Consider the following 15,559-nt stretch of genomic DNA (forward strand, 5'->3'; position numbering starts at 1 on the left):
AAACTCTGAGTATCCCTGAAGTCTAAGAGGAACAAACAGTTCATCCAAGTAGATATAACCAGGTTTGCAAAAAACAGTATTTATAGGTTAAAGAAGAGCAAATATACAGCAATGTTTTCCCCAAACTCCACAGTCTTCAGTGCAGCAGCAGTCAACAGAGTTGAGAGATACAACGCCAACAGTCCTTTGTTTCAGAACTAGGTTCTGCTACTGTCAAATAACCCCCCATACTTCTTCAAAGGCTGTGGTAAGTTTAGCACAGGTGAGGGCAGCAGAAAGAGGGTAGTTGCTCATGGACACCATCTTCTCTGTATATTCCACATTGACCTTAGGAGAGAAGAATCTGGTCAATAATCACTCCATAGCAAGTTCGGCCCATCTTCAGGGCAGGAAAAATGGCTTAGCTAATATTTCACCAGTGTGTTTAATATCAGACTTCTAAAAAGAACGAAGAAGATGCTAGCTTTGTCTGTTACAAATATGTCAGCAATCTCAAAGGATACACTGAGGCAGGAATTGGAACCACTATTTGTCTTCTAGATGTATTGCTACCCTCTATTTCTCATTTTATAAGGACAAGGATTGTCAAGGCTGGGGAACTGGCGTGGGCAGAACACTTGCTAAGTGCTTGCTCTTGGAATTCTGTACTGAGCTTCAACTCTATGAAGAATCTAAGGATTAAGCCCAGACCTTACCTTGCCATGGGCAAAGGCCCCCACCACAAAAACAATAGGGTCACTCCTAGGCACCAGTTGTCGCACATCACTGATGACTGGAACAGAAAATGAAGTGCCAATTTTCATACAACCAACTGGGAAGTGATCTGACACTGGATTCTTAATTACCTAAAGAAAAACAGAAAAATCAGCCCCAATAACAGTCCCAGAACCCCACCTCCAATCAGCAGGTTTAAGACCTCACCTTCAAAAGCTTCTGGGGACCATCAGCTGCTCGTACACTGAGCTTGTGTAAAAGCTGAACTAGAAGAGGAAAAAGTTCAGAGTTAGGTTTACTCCTACCAGTGACACAACCAGAAAAACCCACAGCTAAGACGAGTTCTACGTTCCCTTTATATCTCTAGACTGTACTCTTAAAACGACTTGTCAGGCATACAACCAGTAGGTAGTGAAAGGTTCAGATCTCCCTTTTTCGCTCAGCCAGGAACCTACTACAAAAAACAGGAGGGTAGGGCTGGGGTTTTGGCTCAGTGGCAGAGCCAAAATGTGTCAGGCACTGGGTTCGATCCTTAGCACCACATAAAAATTAAAAAATAAAGGTACCGTGTCCATCTACAACTCAAAAAAGAATATAAAAAGAAAAGAAAAAAACAAAAATAGGAGAGTAGAATTTCCATGAATGTGGAAAAATAACACGAGTCTGTCCTGGCATTAGTCATATCCCTCTCCCCTCACTGGATAATGCCACATTTCATTCTCCCTTTTCCTCTTCCTCCCTTCTTCACTACTGCCAAGTTCATTCTGAACTTAAATCCAAAGGCTTCTCACCCATTAGGCCACAGAAGCGGTCAAAGGTTCTAGGAATTCGAGTCTGTGGGTTCACTTCAATCAGCACATTCTTCTGTGTGTGGATATAAACCTGCAGCAAGCCAGCTCGATTTAGGGGACTGTCCATCAGCATCAATAAGCTCTGAGGAAGACAGAAATCAAGACACAGTGAAGGCTAAAGAGACACATCGTTCAGCTGCCTTACATTCAATATAAAGGTTGAAAAGGCTGTGTATGAGCTTTATCCCTTTAGTTACCTGGTGGGTTATGTCTGGTCTCACTTCCCCAGGATCCCGTCCATTCTTCAACAACATGGACTTGTGCTTGTCGCAGTTGAGTAGCTCATATGTCTTTCCTACCTGAAGAACAGAGAACGTGATACAGCAACAGAAGCTTCTATTATTTAGCATAGTCATTCTCAAGGTGTGGTCCCTGAACCAGCATCGTCATCTGAAAACTTGTTCAATAGGCAAATTCTCAGGCCTACATAACAGATCTTAGAAGAGAAAGGGAGGAAGGGCACAACCTATAATCTACACTAAATCTAATTGTAAAACTGCAGTTATTAGGAAGGCCACTCGAGAACCAGGTAGGAATTGGGTTATTGAACAAGGCTGAAAGCTTATGTTTATCACAGAAGCAATATGTATGTTCTGGGGAAAACAATACATAACCTCTACCCTCAGTTTGCTTAAAACAAACATGGATTAAGTGCATATGCTACAAATGTGAATAGAAGTTAATGTGGAAATCCTAATGATAGGAAGTCAAGAAACACTTTTCTAAGATGTAAAACAATTTAGAAGGGTTACTCACTCCTAGTTTTTGACTGGCATGAGTAAAGACATAAAAGAGACTTGAGAAAGGGGCTGGGACTGTAGCTCAGTAGCAGAGCACTTGCCTAGCATGCATGAAGCACTGGGTTTAATCCTCAGCACCACATACAAAATAAATTTTTTTTAAAAAAGGCATTCTGCCCATCTATAACTACAAAAATTAAAAAAAAAAATCAAGAAGAGCAGAAACTTTTGGGGGAAAGTGAGAACAGAGGCACTGAAAGATTGGGATTCTATATGAAACTGCTTATGTATCAAGCATAAAGCCAGAAGGAATTCTGGAGTAAGAGGAGCACAATGGAAATGTCTCAGATATTACTCTGGTAATTTTATGCATATGTGAAAAAAGACCAATTAGAAGTATGATTTTTAAAAAAAGAGTTGGACTACACCTGTAGCATTTCAAATAATTGCAAGTTTATGGGAAGAGGGATGTAGATTCTGAAATCACTTAAACAGCCTAAATAACAATGGCCAGGGGTATAGCTCAGTGGCAGAGCACTTGCTCAGCATGCACAATAAAAAACAGAAATGTCATAAAGAGTAAGCATGAAGAAAGAACAAAGAACCAAAAACTGAAGCCATGGGATACCTTGAAGAAGAACCTCTTAAACAGACTAATCCAGTTTCAATCCATTAGAATTTAACCAGCGACTTTGTTCTTTCAGTGAAACAGAATAGAAACATGAAAGTAGCTGGGTGGGTGGTGCCTGTAATCCCCACTACTATAGAAGTTGAAGCAGGAGGACAGCAAATACAAGCCCAGCTTGTTCAACCTACGCTGTTGCAAAATAAAAACCTGGGGATATAGTTCCATGTTAGAGCACCCCTGAGATAAATCCCTAGTACTACCAAAAAGGAGGGGGGGGTCAAAATATTTCACATAATGATTTATGAAACTTTTGGTGTCATACAGTTCATTGTGTATACTGGCTCACAATGTAACTTTTTGGTGGGTTAATAAGCTTGAAAAATCACTGACTAGAATAAAGAGAATGAATACCAGGTGTCTTGACTGTAAAAGGTATTGAAAGCCAGGCATGCTGACATACACCTATAATCCCAGTGACTTGTGAGTTTGGGGCAGGAAGATCACAAGTTTGAGACCAATCTGCACAATTAAGCAAGACCCTTTCTTTAAAAAAAAAAAAAAACTTAAGGGCTGGGGTTATAGCTCAGCAGTAGACCACTTGCCTAGCATATGCTGGGTTCGATTCTCAGAACCACATAATAAATAAAAATAAAAGTAGTGTATCCAACTACAATGAAAAAATCTTTAAAAAATAAAACTTAAAAACGTGTTGGCATGTGTAGCTCAGTGGTAGAACACCCACGGGTTCAAACCCCAGTACCAAAAAAAGATATTGGAGATAGAAGAATTTCAGCATCTTTATTTTTACCTATCATTCATTCATCTCTTTCCCTGAATGTAATAAAACAACCTGCAATTCCTTGGTTTAACCTAATAACAGAAGAATGAACAGCATCATAAAAATTCAAGATTTTTTTTTTTTTGGTACTGGGGATTGAACCCAGGGACACTCAAATCACTAAATCCCCAGCCCCTTTTTTATGGTTTGTTTTTTCTTAATTTTGAGAAAAGTTCTCATTAAATTACTGAGTGTAGCCTCAAACTTATGACTTTCCTGCCTCAGTCTCCCAAATTGTTGGTATTATAGCATGTGACACCATGATCAGCAGAAACTCAATAATTAAGTGAATAAACAGATAAAAGTAGAAATCACTTTTGCAACAAGCTGACCAAGGGAGCTTGCAATTAAAGAACAATGCTCAATGGCCTCAAGGAATAAGAGAACTTAGTGCTTTCAAAGAACTTAAAGTAAATGAGGTTAGAATATAGAAATAAATAAAACAGCCTCAAATAAGACTGGCAGAAACAACAGGTGTCAGTACATTGAAGACAAAACTTGACAATATAGTCTGATGAAGATTTCCACCAGCTATGAATTCTACATCACCCTTGAAGTACCACTGTTGACAACTTAGCCCAAATGCTTCTAGAGTTTGCTTTATGAATTTTAATTTGGCCATAAACTTCTCAGTAAGTAATCTGGAATAAATATTATTAACAACTTACTCCAATGCCAGACATTATTCTAAACACTTTATGTTTTTAATTCCTTTAGTCCTTCTAATCATTATTATCCCCATGGACTATATAAAGCAATTAAGTAAAGTGATTTGCCTAATGCCACACAACTAGTAGCCAAAAGGATTTGAACCCAGGCAGTCTAGTATGAGTCTGCATTCTCAAATACTGCTGACACAAACAAGCTTTTCACATTTGCGAATTACAGTTATATGGGATAGCCTGACATGACAAATGTCAAAATTAACATTCAGAGTTAACAGGCTAGGCCATGCAAGGTAGTGCAAGACTCTAATCACAGCAGCTCAGGAGGCTGAGACAGGATTGCAAGTTCAACGCCAGTCTCAGAAATTAGTGAGGCCCTAAGCAACTGTCTCTAAGTAAAAAACAAAAAAGGGCTGGGGATGTAGCTCAATGGTTAAGCACCCCTGGATTCATCCCTGGTACCAAAAAAAAAGGAATAGTTAATAGGCCAGAAAGCTAGTAAGTAATTACTGAGAAAGAAGAGCCTGTTAGGGTAGAAATATATATTACATTTGAGGTTAGCCTGGACAATTTAGGAAGACACAGTCAAAAAGGGCTGGGACATGATCACAGTGACAACACCTATAATCTCAGCGACTCAGGGAAGCTGAGGCAGAAGGATTCCAAGTAGAAGATCAGCCTAAGCAATAAGAAACTTTCTCAAAATTGGGTGGTGGTGGTGGGGGGGGGGGGTGCTAGGGATGTAGGTTGGTGGTAAAGTACCCTGGGTTCAATCTGGAGAGGAAAAAAATATGAATTACAGAACCCAGGCATGATGGAGCACATGGGAGGCAGAGGCAGGAAAATCACAAATAGTAGCCAGCTTAGGCTACATAGCAAGACCCAGCCTCACCAGATGCAGTGGTGTATACCTGTAATCCCAGCAATTTGGGAAGCTGAGGCAAAAAGGATCACAAATTTGTTTCTGTTTTTTTTAAAAACGGAGAGAGAGAATTTCAATATTTTGTTTTTTGTTTTTTTTTTTTTTTTAGTTTTCGGCGGACACAACATCTTTGTTTGTATGTGGTGCTGAGGATCAAACCTGGGCCGCACGCATGCCTGGCGAGCACGCTACAGCTTGAGCCACATCCCCAGCCGGAGGATCACAAATTTGAAGTCAGCCACAGCAAGGCTCTAAGCAATTTAGCAAGACCCTCAAATTTTAAAAATTTGAAAAATAGTTGGGGATGTACCCCAGTGGTAAAGAATCCTTGGATCTAACCCCCCCCCAAAAAAATACCGTCTCAAATAGTTTTAAGGGACAGGGACATAGCTCAGTGCTAGAGCACCCCTGGGTTCAATCCAGAAAGAAGGCAAAAAGGAGGAGGAAAGAAAGGAAGAGAAGAAAGATATCAATTACCAGAGAAAATGAAAACGTGCCAGTGCAGGCCTGTAATCCCTATCACATAGAAGGCTGAGACAGGAGGATCACAAGTTCAAAGTCGTCCTCAGCAGTTTTGCCAGGCCTTGTCTCAAAATACAAAATAAAAAAGACTGGGGATGTAGCTCAGCGGTAAAGCATTTCTGGATTCGAACACAAATTAAAAAAAAAAAAAAAAAAGATGGAAAAGAATCTCACTTTAGATTATGAAAACATACTACTACTTTTTAAAAAATATTTATTGTAGTTGGACACAATATCTTTATTTTATTTATTTTTACGTGGTGCTGAGGATCAAACCTATGGCTTCTCACATGCTAGGCAAGCACTCTACCGCTGAGCCACAATCCCCATACTTTTTAAAAGAACTTTCATTACAGTCCCCCTTTGTGGTACACAATTGAGGCATATCCCCATTTTATAAAATGAGAACAAACTTATTTTCCCAAAATCATACAGTAAAATAAGTGTTAAAAACCAAGATCTGGGGCTGGGGTTGTGGCTCAGAGGTAAAGCGCTCACCTAGCATGCGTGAGGCACTGGGTTCGATCCTCAGCACCACATAAAATAAATAAAAGATTGCATCAACCTATAACCTTAAAAAAAAAAAAAAAAGGCAATATGACATCTAAACTTCTTTGGAGGATACTCGATGAACACGCTTAGCTTGCCCAAGGCTTTAAGGCTTTAAGTTTTATTCCGTTGAGACAAATAAATGATGGTAAAAACTAAATAAAAATGTATTAAATTAATTGGTCCAGGCAGTATTCGAGGTAGATAGAAACAGATGACAGCAGAAATCCTTTAACGAAATTAAAGATTAAGTCCTTAGCAATAAAAGGTTGGACAACCTAGGCTACAGTAACTACCTTTCTCCTTTGGGATGTAGGAGGCTGCGATAGACGATCTCGCCTCACTTGAGTTGATTTTATATTAGGTAATCTTGGTAAACAAATGGAATCAAGGACGTGAGAGTCAAGAAAGTGGGAGTGGGAGTCAAGAAAAGCAAAAGAAAATTGGTATTGCAACACAGAATGTGAAACCAGAGACTGCCTACTAGGTGAACCATCCTTCAACTCTTTCTCCATCCTCCCTAAATCCCACGGAGACCCAGCTTATAAGTCTACCTGTTCCAAACTACCTTGACGGTTTCCAGACTGGCCCCTTCCAACACCACAATGAGCCTACGACCTCCACTCTTGCTTCCTGCCCCGAGTCGAGGCCTCTTAGGAGCCACAGCATCCCAGTCCTGCTCCTGCTCGCCAAAGCGCAGCTCACGAGGTTGGAACTCATCACTGGGCGCGGCCATCTTTACAGCCAGCCCGGAAGTCGTGCTAACGTCTTTAACTAGCACCTTGAGCTCGTCAGAATCGCAAACTTCCTGCCGGATGCCATTTTGAAAGTGGGCGCTCAGAAACGGCGAGGGCTTGAAGTCCGGGTCAGCAGGGTTCCAAAAAGGGGAGGAGCTTCCGGATGCGTGATTCCTGTGCGCGAAGTTCGGGTCGGCTGTAAGCAAAAGGGGAGGGTTTAGAAGAGAGCGCACTTCCGGTGCCCTTTCTCCCGCGAGCTCTTCTGCTCCGGGCCCTCGTGTGCTGGTTGTGATCTCCAAACTGGAGTGGGGTAGTGACAGGCGGGCACCCCCTCCTGACCTCCGGTGCTGCCGCCCTCAGAATCAGATATGGCCCAGAATTTGAAGGACTTAGCGGGACGCTTGCCCGCCGGGCCCCGGGGCATGGGCACGGCTTTGAAGCTGCTGCTGGGGGCCGGCGCCTTGGCCTACGGCGTCCGAGAATCCGTGTTCACTGGTGAGCAGCTTCCTCCCGCTCGCTGGAATCCTTGCCCCTGTCCTGGCTCTCCAGCTGTCCACATTCACCTAGCTCCCTCACCCTGCCTCACCTGAACCAGGCACGTACTCTGAGCAGCGGTCTAGTCCCATTCCTATCCCTCTCTCCACAGTGGAAGGCGGGCACAGAGCCATCTTCTTTAATCGGATCGGTGGCGTACAGCAGGACACCATCCTGGCCGAGGGCCTTCATTTCAGGTAATGGTGAGCAGAGCACACTAACCCTTCACCCTTGACACGACCCACCAAGGACTAGTAGGACTTGCATCAGGATTCAGCACTGCTCTTTCCCTTAATCACCCCAGGACAGTGTTGGCTGCCAATACTCTAGCAACACATAAACTATTCTGTTGAGAGAAGGAGCAAGCCACAACAGTGAGGGGAAACCAATGAAACTTCAGTTTCCTAATTCCTATCCCTGTCCTCTTCCCTTCAGGATTCCCTGGTTCCAATACCCCATTATATATGACATTCGGGCCAGACCCCGAAAAATCTCCTCCCCTACAGGCTCCAAAGGTAAGTGTGGGCAACTGGAAGTCACATGGCAGAAGATATAACTAAAGTGAACCGGGAGGCTGCGAGATGGTAGTGTGGGTGGGGTCTTTTAGGCCTTGGTTTCCACATCTGCAAAAGTGCCTGCCTCCTGGGGCTAAAGCAGTACATTCCAACACGTAGGATGTTTGCATGTTTTTCTTTTTATTAATATCTGTTACGTAAACTTACGAACTTTGTCCCATTTTTTCATAGTGCCTAAGTCAAAGCCTTTTATTAAAGCATTTTCTTATTTTTTTGACTTATTAATTATATCCAGTTACATTTACTGATATGCTCTGTCCTGAAGAAGTATGACTTCTCTCTTTACAGACTACTTAGTTAGAAGCTGTGCCTTTGAGATTCTGCTGGCCCCTGCCTCATTCAGAGAGAGACACATTTTAAGTGTGTATCACTTATTCATTCACTAAGCCCTGGGAATAAGATTCTTAAAACAATCCTTATCAATTCTTAATAGTCTAGTAAAAAGAGACAGTTTATCACGATCCTGCATGATAAACTACCTTAAGAGGTTGCTCAAGATTCAATGGTAAAAGTAGAAGTAAGCTTTACTAATGGAGGAGTTGTAGGTCCCCAGTGGACAAGTATGCACTTCACATGTGCTATGTAGCATCTTCCTTCACAACTTTATTATTCTGCCCCAGGAAAGTGCTAGGCTGTATACTAGGCATAGATGCAAGCACATGGAAAAGAAAATGTTTGAGGGGAGGGTTGACGTTGACCAACCATTGCTGACCTCTCCCTCAGACCTGCAGATGGTGAACATCTCCCTGCGTGTGCTGTCTCGACCCAATGCCCAAGAGCTCCCCAGCATGTATCAGCGCCTCGGGCTAGACTACGAGGAGCGAGTATTACCATCCATTGTCAACGAGGTGCTCAAGAGTGTGGTGGCCAAGTTCAATGCATCACAGCTGATCACCCAGCGGGCTCAGGTCTGGCTCCCATCACCATCTGCATGGTGGCAGCATTTCCCTCCCAGACCCAGAGTACTAGGGACCATGAAAAACATCTTACTAGAATCTAGTTCCATATCCACATAAAAGCTATACTAGTTGCCACTGTAGGATATAGAACTCAGTAGCAATCAGTGTTATGAAGGAAGCATAGGAGGAAATAATGTGTTGTGTTGCAGGTTTGCCTGGCAAGAAGCTAAGGAGACACTTATATTGGAGAGTGAAGGTTTAGGAGTCATTGTGACCTGGGACAATCATATTACCTCTGGGAGGCCATCTAATCTATCAAATGAATAGATTGAACCAAGTCTTTCCAATTCAAGTGTTCTACTGAGTGTCTAAAGAACTGAGAGTAGGCCAATTGCCATCCCAGATCATCTGGTATTTAAATGGGCACAGCAGTACAGCCTTCCTTCCAGTTCTTCAGTCCTCTCAACACCCCTTCATTCCCATCCCCACCACTGCCTCCAGGTATCCCTGTTGATCCGCAGGGAGCTGACAGAAAGGGCCAAGGATTTCAGCCTTATCTTGGATGATGTAGCCATCACGGAGCTGAGCTTTAGCCGGGAGTACACAGCTGCTGTAGAAGCCAAACAAGTGGGTGAGTCACAAGAGGAATGGGTCAGGGGCTTCTGAAAACAGAAACCAGACAGATCTATCCAAGGTTGGGAATCCTTACCTCACTGTGACCCTCTGACTTTCTCACCACAGCCCAGCAGGAAGCCCAGCGGGCCCAGTTCTTGGTGGAAAAGGCAAAACAGGAACAACGGCAGAAGATTGTGCAGGCTGAGGGTGAAGCAGAGGCTGCCAAGATGATATCCTTGGCCTGACCCCAGGCACCCTGCTTTCCCCATCCTTCCTCAAGGGCTGGCTGATGAGAATAAGGCGAATGTGATTTTGTGCTCTCTGACCCTTGGCTCCTGGGGGGCTAGGTACAGATGGGATCTGAAATCTTGGTGGGGAAACCTGAGTCCTGGCTCCCTGCCGTAAGGCCAGATCAAGAGCACTGCTGGCCTTGCCCTCATGTCTGTTGCTGCCCCAAGTTCCTGGCAGTAGCCTACAGGGAGGCCCACAGGTAGGGGCCAAAGATGGGATGGGCACCAGCCATGTGAGCACAACCTTGGATCTGACAGCCCAGAGGAGGACTAGCATGAGAGTAGTAAAGATGGGGCCAGGGATTGAGATCTCATTTTGTGTGGACACTTAACCCTTCTTTGCTCACCTTGGAGAAGCACTGAGCAAGAATCCTGGCTACATCAAGCTTCGTAAGATACGGGCTGCCCAGAACATCTCCAAGACGGTAAGTGTGAGTCCTGCATCTCATTCAGGTTTCTACTCAAACTGATTTCTCTTGACACTTAATTGCCCACAGCTTCCCTGATCTTCTATTCATTCCTGTTACAGTATTAGTACATCATAGTCATTGCTCATTGCTATATCTCTGTCCCAGCCACACATGTTCCATTTAGTAGCTGTTGAATCACAAAGACAGGAGTCTTTACTAATGCCCCCATTTGTCTTTCTTGCTGCCCTGCAGATCGCCACATCACAAAATCGTATCTATCTCACAGCTGATAACCTTGTGTTGAACCTACAGGATGAAAGTTTTACCCGGTAAGAATAGGGCTGCACAGTGTGATGTCACAGAGAACATGGGGCTTGAGTCTGGGGTTCCTTGGGCTCTGGAGCCTATTACAGCTACTTGTGACTCTTGATACTTTTTCAAAATTAGAAAAGGGGGTGGCTGGCCAGGTACAGTGGCACATGCCTGCGACTCAGCTACTCAAGAGACTGACTCAGGATTGCAGGTTCTAGGATAGCAAGATGCTATCTCAAATTTTTTAAAATACATCCAAAGAGCTGGGGATATGGCTCAATAGAGAGCCCCTGGGTTTAATATCCAGTACCACGAGAAAAGTGAGGGGGTTGGTAGTTCCTTTCTTACCCATAGAATTGATCTTATGAGATCATTTGTGAAAAAGGCACTTTGATTGTAAAGCACAGATGATATTCAGTGTTAAGAATTCTCAAACAGCTGCTCTGGTACATGGAAATGTGTAAGGAAAGGAAAGAGCAGAGAACAGTCTTCCATGAGCCTGAGATCCTAACCTCTACCCAATTTGTGGTCTGCTTTGGGGAGCAAAGGGTTTGGAGCTGACTGGGGTCTGAAGTCATTAAATCACATGCATTTCTCTTTTTCTCTGTTGTCTTGTTTACCTCATGGTCTGTTGTCCACAGAGGAAGGTAAGTTGTTGCTGTGTCCTTATTTTTGGGGGGTTCTGCAGTTCATCTTCTCCCAGTACCTGCCCTACTACCCACTAACTAGCCCTACTACCTCCCCTAAGTCACCACCCTCCCCCCAGACCCTCAATCAGGAGAGGTGGGAATGACCTGGAATATTCTGCATCTCACATTTATGTCTCCAGTAATGTCATTCATCTGTCCCATTTTTCCAGTGACAGCCTCATCAAGGGTAAGAAATGAGCCTGATGAGAAGAACTCTACCCCAGGGAGGAAGCAGATGTATTTCTCCTCCAGTTTTTGAGGAACCAGCTAGGGGTCCAGCATACCCCAACCCCAATATCATGTGATGGTCCCCTCTGCACCCATCCTCTTGAGCCCTCTTGGATTAAGGAAGACTGAAGACCAGCCCTTCTTAGGGGAATGACTTTCTTTCTCCCTGTGTTGGCCAGGGGGTTTGGGACAGTGTGTGATTTCTCAGTGATTTCCTACAGTGTTGTTCCCTCCCTCAGGTGGGAGGAGATAACCACCATACCAGGAATTCTCAATAAATTTTTATTACTTAAGCCAAAATTAAGGCTTTAGGTGTCTGCGTCATGTGGGAGGGAAGCAAATGTATCCAATCATGCCTGTGCTCCACGTTCTTATCTGCCAGCAGAGGGCGCAAGGAGTCTGGCCTAGGCTCTCCAAACCCACCCATCTGCTCTAAAAGAGGATCAAAGCTGGGAGCAGCAGGCCTCATATCCAGAGGCCCAGCTACACCCACTACCCCGCCCTCCATGTCTACCACACCACCCCCATTTATTTATCAACATCTCCTTTTTTAAGGCTAGAGCAGCTGTGGTTTTGCTGAGCCAAACTAAAAATCTGATGACCCCAAGGGGAGCTGCTTCCTTGGTAACAGACCTCTGTGGAATTGTGAGGAGATCATGAGTACCAACAAGGGACCTCAGCAACATTCAAAAGCCCAGTGGGGTTGTGTTGCCTGCTGTGGGCTACCTACAACTTTGAATTTTATAAGGTGTGAGGTGCAATTTGCAGAAAAATCCTGACCTATAAAGGTGGGCTTCCCACTCCTGCAGCTCTGGAACCCCATCAGAAAAGCAGCCCGGTTTTAATCCATTGAGAAGCTGTCTCACATTTCCCAAGACAGCCTTCACTGGATCTCAAGCACCAATAAAATGAAGTCTGCTTATTATACCTAATCCCACTATATTTGTACTCTTGTCCTTTGTCCTTTTGGAGGACAACACTGGGGATAAAGGAATGACAAGAGCTGGGGATGTGGCTCAAGCGGTAGCGCGCTCGCCTGGCATGCATGCAGCCTGGGTTCGATCCTCAGCACCACATACAAACAAAGATGTTGTGTCCACCGAAAACTAAAAGAATAAATAAATATTAAAAAAAAAAAAAAAAAGGAATGACAAGATGCATAGTAGAGGAGAAAGTAAACTTTAATAGGGTCAAAAGGGGCAGGTCTTCAGCCTTTAGGGTTTTGAAAGAAGTAGACAATTTCTCCATGCCCTGAGGGTTAAATGTGAGAAAGGAAAGGGAGGTGAAGCCACTCTCCCTAAGGTAAGATTTACGGATAAAAGGTCAAGGGAGGAGCTGATGTGGCTCAGTGATAGAATGCCTAACATGCAGGAGGCACTGAGTTCAATTCTCAGCACCATATAAGTGTAAAATAAAGACACTGTTACCACCTAAAACTTAAGAGTAAAAATTTTTCTAAAAAAGATTCAAAAAAAAAAGGTCAAGGGACCTGGATTAGTCATCCACCTGTTACCATTCACACTTCATTTCTTTCAAGTTCCCAAAGTGGGAGGACAATGGAGGTACCTGGGGAATGGGGAATAAGTATGTTTCCAAATTTTGCTGCTGCACCAGGGGCAGCCATTTTGTTTCCCTTTCCATTGTTCTCCTTTTCCTAGTCATTTACACCCTCATCAAAAGGGGAAAAATTCACAGCTTGTCAATCAGGAGGCCTCCATGGTCTTCAGAGCTCCAGGAAAGTCATTGCTGAAGGAACCAACCCGGGGGCCATCTTTACCAGACAGTGTTAGGAGCTTCACAAAGACCATCCAACACTGTACTGGAAGATGGACCCAGAGCCGGCCAACATGGAACTCCAGGCTACAGTTGACCAGTTGCTACAGGGACCCTGGCTGCAAGCCTGCGGAGGCCTCCTGAGAGACCAAGAGCCAATCCCAAGCTCAAGGTCAGCAGTGAGTGCTGGATAACACATTGGGATTGGACAAGGGCTGGAGCCATTGTGTTCCCTCAGTGGGCAATCAGCCAACCAAGAGCCACCCCTCCTGCAGCACCCTCAGCTCAAGACATGGGGCTTCCAGGTTATGTGGATGGGGGTGGGGTCACAACCAGCTGCACCCCCAACCCCCCACCCCCACCCCACCCCGACCTGAGAGGATGGATGGATGGGAACGAACATAGGGTCAGGGGCCTCCATCATTACCCGGCAGTATTAGAGACTCCCAACCACCCAAACACTGCTGGGTAAGACGAGGGCCCCCACCCAGCGTGCCCACCTCCAGTCATCAGGCCCAGCCCCACACGCTCTGCTGAGAAGCTACAGATCCCTGGTTCCCATCCCCCCACTACTCGTGTCCCTGGGGATACTTCCGGGTGAGCCCTGCTGCCCACCACTAGCCCCACCCTGAGTGGTTAAGATTGCCAGGGCCCCGGCAGGACCTCAGCAGCCCCTTGTCCTTCTGTTCTCCGCTTCTGAGCCCCTTCCTCTGCCACCCTTACAGCCTGTCCCTGCCCCCAACACACCCCAATTCACTGGCCCTCAGCCCCCACTCTACAGTTTTAACTCAGTCCCAGGACCCCTTGCCTGGTGGCTTTTACCTGTCACCAGGCCCGCCTGCCCCCTAGAATGTGGGTGCCGAGGAGAGAAGAAGAAGGAGCGTCAAAGCCCCGATTCAAGGCCCTAGAGCCAGCCCTGGCTTCCACTCTTCCTTCTTCCTTCTCTGCCTGCCAAGCAGCACCAGCGCCTCACCTGGGCCCCGCCCGCCGCCCTGCGCACAGGTGTGTCCTCCTGCCATAGGCTGCCCCCCTCACCGTCTTAACTCCTTCTCTCCCAGCATCAGCCACAGTCACCTCCTCTGAGGCCTGGCCACCCACTAGGCCTTTCACTCTGGCTCGGTGGCCTGTTTCCTCCTACCTGCCTATTCTCTCCCCAGTCTCCAAGGGAATAAAGGAAGAAACTTTCCTTAAGTCCTCTCTCCACCATGGCTACACCTTCAGGCCTATTCCCCTCCTCTGAGGCCTCTGACCCTGCCTGCCCACAGCCAGACCTGGAGGACTAGAATCCCTGAGGTCAGTGAGGGGTCAGCTCAGCAGGGTTTGGGCTGTGCCCCAGTGCAGTGCTGGCCTCAGCTGGGCAACCCCTGAGGGAGAGGGGAGAGAGGAGACCCTGTCCAGCCTGTGAAAGGAAGGCAGGTCCCGGCAGGTGCCTCCAAGTCTTCACCCCTGGTGTTGGGGTTCCAGCCCCACTAGAGGACCCAGCTGGCCTGACCTTTTTGATTAACGCATAGAGCTGTTTTCCAGCAGTCCTGGGAGGAGGAATATTCATGCTGCACTCATTCTCACAGACCCACCTCACAGCGAAGCCAGAGTCCAAGTCCCGAACCAAGGGCAGTTAGCCCAGGGGCGGTTTAGAGGGGTGGGACTTGCCTTTCTTCGGTGCTGCTCAGGCGTTGCTGGGCACAGGGCCCTGAGGCCCACAGGTAATGGCCCCACCCACCTACCCCCTGGAGGGCCACAGCTCCAGGGAGCTATTGTGTGGCTCAGTCGCTGAGCCAGGTCTGCTCTCTTTGTTGTGCAGCCTCCTCCGCACCTGCCAGTAATTATTTGGTTTGTGAACTACTTCAAGATTTGTCTCCCTGACTAACCTCCTGAGTTCCAGAGGTCAGAAACCGTCATGTCACCATCATCCCCAGAGAACTGGTTCTGTGCCTGTGATATAATGGACACTCAACCTGTGTGCCTCAAGACCCACCCCATTTCCTTAGCCTTTCCAATGGTGGGGCCCGTTCTTCCCCAAGTGTGACTCACTAGTTCAACCCCCCAGGAGACTTGGGTTTTAAATAAA

The 15,559-nt window shown here is 45.8% G+C and overlaps 3 protein-coding genes and 1 non-coding gene across 5 annotated transcripts in view; 3 read left to right on the forward strand and 1 right to left on the reverse strand.

Moving 5' to 3' along the window:
* The window catches only part of Lpcat3 (lysophosphatidylcholine acyltransferase 3), a 53,712-nt gene extending 47,104 nt beyond the window's left edge, over nucleotides 1–6,608 (forward strand). The window contains exon 13 of the mRNA XM_013364251.4: nucleotides 5,468–6,608. The gene's annotated coding sequence lies outside the window, so the exon portion shown is untranslated. The remainder of the gene's footprint in view (nucleotides 1–5,467) is intronic.
* Nucleotides 64–7,288, reverse strand: Emg1 (EMG1 N1-specific pseudouridine methyltransferase). Of its 2 annotated transcripts, none has more exons than XM_021735249.3 (6): nucleotides 6,998–7,288; nucleotides 1,763–1,864; nucleotides 1,506–1,647; nucleotides 922–980; nucleotides 696–845; nucleotides 64–327 (listed from the first exon to the last, which is right to left on the reverse strand). In XM_021735249.3, exons 1-6 carry the CDS (start codon nucleotides 7,163–7,165, stop codon nucleotides 214–216), a joined length of 735 nt encoding a protein of 244 aa, XP_021590924.1. In that variant the 5' UTR covers nucleotides 7,166–7,288; the 3' UTR covers nucleotides 64–213. The 2 variants fall into 2 exon arrangements, with proteins under 2 accessions (XP_021590924.1, XP_077871423.1); XM_078015297.1 differs by having other exon boundaries at nucleotides 6,984–7,119.
* Nucleotides 7,289–7,371: 83 nt separating this feature from the next.
* On the forward strand, nucleotides 7,372–12,018 carry Phb2 (prohibitin 2). Its single transcript, XM_078015296.1, has 8 exons — nucleotides 7,372–7,661; nucleotides 7,813–7,897; nucleotides 8,136–8,215; nucleotides 8,999–9,183; nucleotides 9,676–9,805; nucleotides 9,916–10,019; nucleotides 10,427–10,504; nucleotides 10,742–12,018. The coding sequence occupies exons 1-8, from the start codon at nucleotides 7,535–7,537 to the stop codon at nucleotides 10,820–10,822; spliced, it is 870 nt and encodes a 289-aa protein (XP_077871422.1). The 5' UTR covers nucleotides 7,372–7,534; the 3' UTR covers nucleotides 10,823–12,018.
* On the forward strand, nucleotides 10,072–10,336 carry LOC120888809 (small nucleolar RNA U89). The gene has a single exon (XR_005732489.1). It is a non-coding gene; the product is annotated as a small nucleolar RNA U89 (small nucleolar RNA).
* Nucleotides 12,019–15,559: the final 3,541 nt, after the last annotated feature.

This window comes from Ictidomys tridecemlineatus, chromosome 6, assembly GCF_052094955.1.
Source record: "Ictidomys tridecemlineatus isolate mIctTri1 chromosome 6, mIctTri1.hap1, whole genome shotgun sequence".
Classification (NCBI taxonomy): domain Eukaryota; kingdom Metazoa; phylum Chordata; class Mammalia; order Rodentia; family Sciuridae; genus Ictidomys; species Ictidomys tridecemlineatus.